Here is a 7,140-nt window from a genome sequence, read left to right as displayed (position 1 = left end):
GATGGCGTAATACGCAGAGACGACTGAGATGTATTCACAGTGGATGTTTCTACTGTTTCTGTACCACGTCATATGCCAGTTAATTTTAGCGGGACCCCCACCCCTAGTGCTTAAAAACATCAAAGAAACGTTTAGTGATCGCACAGGAATCGAATCTTTTAATAAGAATTGATTATCGTCGCACCTCAAATTTTGTTAGTTTCGCACATGAACGTGTATTAGTTCGTGGTTTTGCATGCATCAACACATCGATGATGTAAATATTTACCTTTAGGCAGATTTCCTGATGTCAGATGTCGTCTGGGCAGATAATGCGTTTCATCTTTTAGTCTTAGTAGGCCTAATTATAAACTGATTAGATTATTATCGCAGCAGTCGCACTCGCAGCATTAGAAACTTTATATTGCCTACTGCTTACAATAATTAGTTAAAATGTTAATCGTAACCGGATTTATCTGTTTCACATTGTTGTTGACTGACCGACGGTTATACCACGAACTAATGAATTAAAGTGTTTGGTAAAGATGTACACACGAATATATATATATGTCCATGGTTATACTTTATAGTCGCGGCTTTATTTTTAAATCCTAAAAACTATTGTCAATTAGTCTGTTTCTTTTTATGATTCCCGGGAGAGAAAAGAAGTTTACGAGGAGTCTACAGAGAACTTCCATAATGTCTGATTTAGGTCGGGGAAGTGGAGCGCAATCAGTTGAGACTGACGGTTTCATCTCTCGCCTATTTTTGTCATATGAATGTTCCTCGAGGTCTTAAATTGTGCTTGGTTTATCCCGTTTATTAACCATCATATTATTAATGCTGGGATTTTCAAAGGTATGGTGAAGACACTGACAAAAGTTCTTCCCCTCTCCAGTATTTCACTGCTGCAAAGGATGTTCAGTCATGTATTTGTGTGTACATCTTAACCAAACACTTTAATTCCTTAATGGAATATCTCTCTCTGTAGCTGATTCGGGGGGCCGGTCATTTCACCCCAAGACCATTTCGTCCCACACCAAAAACCAATTCGTCTCAAGCCCAAAAGGCAATAGATCACCGATAAATAAAGTAACTATTAACGTCAAATATTACCAAAAGAGCTATATATCTAAAGATCGGGATTATACAATATTGTATGATTTCAATAGCTCTGTCGCTGAGGTTTGGGGGAGCACTCATTTCATTTCCAGATACTCAAGGGAGATCACGCCTATGCTTCATCCCTGACGAGAATGGCCGCCTGCTGAGGATGGGGTAACGCCAAAAATTGTGCTTTACCAAAACAAGTTATATATAAAGTAGGCAACTGGTTTGGACATTAATTGAGAACTCACGGTGCAACATAGAATACTCTTGAGGCTTAACAGAAAAAGTTTGCAATGCCCGAAGAATCTTTCAAGCTTGTTGACGAAAAGCATGTATCCACCGAAGTGGATATGATGCTATGGTCACCTAAGCTGGATTTGATCGCCTTGGCGACATCACATGGTGAAGTGGTTCTGCATCGCCTTTCGTGGCAGAAGGTGTGGACTCTTCCATCGCTTGGGGAGGAAGAGAAGATAGGAGGAATGGCATGGCGCCCAGATGGCAAAGTTTTGGCTGTAGGCTACCTGTCAGGGAAACTAAAGCTGTGCGACGTAGAGAAGGGAGAGGTGCTACACGATGCCAGCGTGGAAGGGGAAATAACATGCATGAGTTGGATTGCACAGTATTTACCCGACGGCAGCACATGGACAGCTGATCCCTACAAGGAAGACAATTCTATGCAGTTTTTGCCAAAAGTCCAGCCACTCAACAAGCATCACAGTGAAGGATCGGTCTCCAAAGGTGCCGTGGAAGAGGTGGTTGAAGATGGAAAAAAGCTGAAAGATCAGAAAGAGCTGAACTTTTTGGTGCTTGGTACAAACAGGGATGTTGTGCATCTGATCGCCTATGGCATTTTTAGAGTGGCATCAGTAACATTTGTAATTCAGGATGGATCACAAGAACGACGGGTGTGCTCTGCTATAATAACAGAAGATCTGTGCTCACTGTCATTTGTTGTTGAGTCAACCTCAGATGAATCAGATGAAATTGACTACTACCTTCTTACTTTTGACACTAAGATTTTGATGATGAGACACAAGGAGATTCGATTGATGGCACTACAGTATGGACAAGTGCTCATGCTCATAGAGCATTTGCAGACAACAGTGACTCAGATGTCAGAGGCATGGGAAGATATTCTGACTGAGATGGATGCTAAGCTACTGAAGTTTGCTGAAGAAAAATGTCGCAGTGCACAAGGAACTGTGTCTAATGACTTCTTGGAACTTTTGCTGTTTGGAACTCCAAGTGTAGAGTTACAAAACTTTCTGTTGCATGAGTTGACAGAGAAGGGCCTTAAAAAATTAGGTTTCTCAATTGAAACATCTTACTCAAATATTCAGAAACTAGTAGTAAAACATTTACAGACTGCCAGCCAAGCTCTAGTCTTTCACCTGACGTATCTGCAAGGTATGGCCCGGTGGCATGATCATTTTGGAGTCTTAGGGCTTGATGCAGATTCTATTCAGGAATCCATAAAAGCTGCAGGGTCACTGGTAATAAGTGCTTATGACCTTCAGCAGGTCATTGATAGTAGCATAAAAAACTTTAAAGCATTCTTCCGTTGGTTATATGTTGTTATTTTGCGATTGTCCAAGGAGGACATACCTTCAGAGCTGAGTAAGATGACACAACATGATGTCAGCTTTGTAGCAGAGTTTTTGAGAGATAACTTCAGTCACTTTATACCAGAAGAGAATTCATTATTTTCAGATGATATGTATGGACAAAAATCTGCCTCATCATTAGCAGGCAAGGAGGGGCGATCAGGTTTTAAGCTGGAAAAAGTAGGCCAGTACCTCAAGCGTGAAGACTTGACTCATCCATCACATATGACCAATAATCCATGGGTGCAGTTTGTAAACACTTCACCAGCACTATCTGACAGTCCTCATCTGTATCCAACGCCAAGCACAAAGTCCTTGCTGCAGCTACAGGATGCTATGGAGCAGGCAGTGCAGTCGGCTCTTCAGGTATTGCTAGCTGCTTCCTTATGTTGATTAGTTGATTAATTTCAGGATTAAAGTTAGCAGAAACTTCGAATATTTAAATTTTAGTTGAGGCATTTCAAAAATGATAGTACAAGAACTACAACTGAGTAGAAAAAAGAAAACTCAATGAAATAGGGCATGATTACAGAAAAAAATGGTAAAGCTAGTCTCCTAATCTTTATAGAGTCAGATACCCAATCCTGACAGCTGGTAAAAGTTCAGTGCATCATACAAGCATCAGAGTGGTGTGCCTCCTGGATACCAGTGTTCTAACCACTAGTTTATCCACATCCCTAGACCATATATAATGAATGGAAGACATACTATTTAATGAAACACTGGATGCTGTAAACTGAAAAATCCAAGTGAGCTAAGTCTTAAAAACAAAAATCAGTTATTGTTCTTTCTTTTCAAGTGCTCAAGAGCTGTTGTGGCTGCAAACACAAGTCATTAATTTTTTTTAATAATGATGTCAGTAGAGAAATAACTTAGACAAATAATCATTTTCTGTGAAGGTGACCAGTTGTCAATTTCTGTTGTCTATCAGACACATCAAACAAAAGAGAAAAAAAAAACTTTTGTTATTTAAAAATGAAGTTAGAATCGATCTCATAAAACATATAAAAATTATCTATTTTGAGTAAAGAAAGAGGTAGATGGTATAAACAGATTTTTAGATGATTCTTTTTCAGCGTCCACTGAATGTCATCACTCCATCACTTCGCTGCACTGTGATCTACCACCTTTTTACAATTACTTCTAGTGAGGCAGGTGCATTCCACCAGCATGCTCAGCCTAGGGTGTGTCAGTTTACAGACCCAGGTGCCAGCCAGTCTATCACTGTATTTACTGCAAACTTCCTGCCTAATGATGTATTCTACATCCTTCGCCAGACAACTGACTCACACTGTGTAGGAGCACCTTCTGAAATAATGCATTGTTTGAATAGTAGGATATAAATATTTTTTATGCCACATTTTGCATATCTTGCTTCTTTTTTTACACTATATGAATAAATGGAAAAATTTTTATCTATGGGAGACATGAGCATTCTATGTGCATGCATTCTTTAGTCATTTCAAAGTAGAAGAAGACTGATCAATAAAGGAAGACCAAAGTATATGAAGTATTTGAGGTTTAAAGTAATATTGAAATGTTGTAAAACTGATTGATACTCACCAAGTAGATTTTTGTCCTTTGCTAAAAGAGGTTGACTTTTACAGGTAGGTAGTCCAAGACAGTCTTGTAGCCATAACAACTGGAGGATTAGATAACCTAAACCAGCCAGACAAACCATCAGTTGGTGTTCCAATGGCTACAGATATGTAATCCTGGACCTTGCAGCATATGACCAAAAGACTCTGTCTTTGCTTTTGCAGGTAATAATTTTGGACATTGTGCAAAGAAAAAAATGTCATTGATCTCATATTCCTAAAAACAATCTAGAACCATTTTCATGAATTGAAGAGAATTTGTTGTTCCGGGAAATCAAGCGCAAGCAATTTGTCGCCATAGTTATAAAATGGCACCAGACTCTGCAAATGTTTTAACTCTAGGCCCATAATTATGGATAAGATTCCATGGAGTAAAGTAAGGTAAATCAATATCTGAAGAGTCTGAACTGTGTCTGTTAGTGATTTCCCCATTTTACCTCAGGAAAATGATTCGCTTTGCATCACAAATATGGTTTCTGATTAATATGGTGAACTGACTATTCAAAAAGATTTTTGCTGTGATCTTTTATAAAACAATTTGAGATCATGTTGCAGAATGGGAAACTTTAACGTTAAAAAACAAATTGGTTTGCAGAAAGTTGTGATTACTTCCCTTAGATCATAGTTCAGTAGACATACCAATATTTTTTTTTCCCCCCCTCTCACGACCCCTCTCCAAATGATAATTTTGTAGCTGTAACATGCTAGAGTACTACGTGCTATTTGCAGCAGCACATCAAACTGATTTTAGTACTCTGCTGTAACTGGATTTAATACAAAACCAGCAGAAATTTGGATGTGCATGAAACATTTAATTAGGATTTTATGTTTTTTTTAATGCTAAGTGTGACTATGATGCTTCCCATACCCAGGGAAATAAAGGTCTTTTATTGGATTGTGATTAGGTGTTGCTGCCAAGACTACGTGCACTAAAATGCAAACCTATATGATACCCAGCTATGCCCACAGATCTTTAATTGAGCTTAATTTATTTCTTCAAAAATGATGTTAAGGAGTCTCCTTCCTCCCAGCCTTGGGTGGTCCAGTAGCTCAGCAGTTTAGCTCTTGTCTCTGTTCTTTCTCTGCATGTGGCATCTATTTACAATGCTGGCTGCCTTGCATTGATATAGCCTTAGCTGCTGGCTCGGTGTAAAATACCAATTCCCCCCTGCCTTCCAACCTCAAATGCTTCACCCCCATTTCCAGTTGTGCAAAATCAATGCGAGTCAAAGGCATTTATTAAAAAGAAAAAAAAACCCCAACAACTTCAGTTTCTTCGGAAATATTTTTGTTTGTGACTGATATTTCAAGTAATAAAGTAATTTCTTTTGTAGATATTATAGGTGCAAGTTTTGAGAAAGTTTATTTTACATTGTTAGTTGGGCTTTTATTTGGATGCTGTGTCCATATGCTATTGAAAATTGATATTGTTGATGCTTTTTCAAGGAAAATGCTCCTGACGGTCGTTCAGCACTGGTGCAGTTTCCAATATTGTCTGTTGCCCCTTCAGCTTACTGCAGCATCAACACAGCAGAAAATATCATCAATATGACGACACTGCAGCATCTGCCTATTGGTCAGCTGTTGCCCAGCAATGCACTGCAGCATTTGCAGCACATGAAGGCTCACTCACTTGCTGTCAGTGGCTCTCGTAAAACAGCCACAGTTTTGTTTCAATCTCGTCGTCGTGTTCGCATTTTCTTAATGGAGGCAGAAGAGGAAGATGAGGAAGAAGAGGAAGAAGAGAGGGAAAAGGATGAGAGCTGGATGATGCAACCCAGCAGCTGGCAGTTGACAGACATGTCACATGTCAGTGCCAGTGAGAATGAGAGTGATGAGAACAAAGAAAACACCAGCACCTCTGGCTGTGGTGCAGATGTATGAGCTAAATGAAGTTTTTGTAACGACAGACAATTGATGGATGTATTATGGTGCCTAGAGCAGTATAAGGTGTGGGTTCCAAAATTTCAAAGGATTACGGAGGTGCAAAATTTTGTTCTCATGATTACTAAAGCTTAATGCATGGTACTATTTCCCCAAATTAGGGTGAATACGTATGTTTCAGTCTTGAGACATTGCTGTCAACACCATTGTGCATGGAGAGGCCAAAATTGAGACGTCATGATAGGCCTAATTAATATGAGTTATGAGCTCTTCCATGGCTGAGGCCTTCCCAGCGTAAACATATTGATAAACTATCATCATGTCTGTGTTCTTGATCCTCTTTCTGTGGGTGGTGATATTTTCTTAAAAATGGATTTTGTTTTTCAGTCATAAAAATCATAGAGTTCAGTGTATATTAGATTTAAGATGGTAGCTTGAGAATTGAAAGTGAAGATGTTAAAAAAATATAAATGCTGGTCTGGTAGAAACAGCTATTATCTTGTGATGTACAAAGTAGAGGAGACACTGTTTATGTTTCTGTTATTGTTGCTTTATTTCTTTGAAACATTTGAAGGAGAGAATATGGAAAAGACTGATGTATTTTTTGTGTGCTGATTTCAGTACTGACTTATCAGCTATGTTATTTAACAACAGCACTTGAATATATCTTTTGGGTTTGAAATTTTGGGGATAAATGTGTATTACCACATTAAACACCAACACATCAAATGAAACAAAAGTTTCAAGTGTCATCAGATTCCTTTTGGCAGTGCTGTATGATGGTATTAGGCAAACGCCTGCAGAAGTGTTCATTGTACATTGGCCTCTGCAAATGACTTGAAGAAATATAGTAATAATAGTTTAAATAATTTAAAAACAAAACAGTATAAATCACTCAGCCAAGTCTCAACATTTTGAGGACTTTTACGAGGAATGGATCTAAATATATGCATCAATAACAT

At 38.6% G+C, this 7,140-nt stretch overlaps 1 protein-coding gene across 1 annotated transcript; it reads left to right on the top strand.

Moving 5' to 3' along the window:
- The first annotated feature begins 147 nt into the window (after positions 1-147).
- Positions 148-6,912, top strand: LOC112559557 (anaphase-promoting complex subunit 4-like). Its single transcript, XM_025230889.1, has 3 exons — positions 148-3,062; positions 3,773-3,991; positions 5,741-6,912. The coding sequence occupies exons 1-3, from the start codon at positions 1,383-1,385 to the stop codon at positions 6,176-6,178; spliced, it is 2,337 nt and encodes a 778-aa protein (XP_025086674.1). The 5' UTR covers positions 148-1,382; the 3' UTR covers positions 6,179-6,912.
- Positions 6,913-7,140: the final 228 nt, after the last annotated feature.

Source organism: Pomacea canaliculata, linkage group LG3 (genome assembly GCF_003073045.1).
Source record: "Pomacea canaliculata isolate SZHN2017 linkage group LG3, ASM307304v1, whole genome shotgun sequence".
NCBI lineage: Eukaryota > Metazoa > Mollusca > Gastropoda > Architaenioglossa > Ampullariidae > Pomacea > Pomacea canaliculata.
This window is presented reverse-complemented; position numbering and strand designations above follow the sequence as displayed.

What these genes read in the sequence shown, in the direction of transcription:
- LOC112559557 (XM_025230889.1), top strand. Translation starts at nt 1,383, where the DNA reads ATGCCCGAAGAATCTTTCAAGCTTGTTGACGAAAAGCATGTATCCACC. An exon ending in CAGTGCAGTCGGCTCTTCAG is followed by an intron (nt 3,063 to 3,772) that starts GTATTGCTAGCT and finishes ATTCTTTTTCAG; the next exon opens with CGTCCACTGAATGTCATCAC. An exon ending in AGACAACTGACTCACACTGT is followed by an intron (nt 3,992 to 5,740) that starts GTAGGAGCACCT and finishes TGCTTTTTCAAG; the next exon opens with GAAAATGCTCCTGACGGTCG.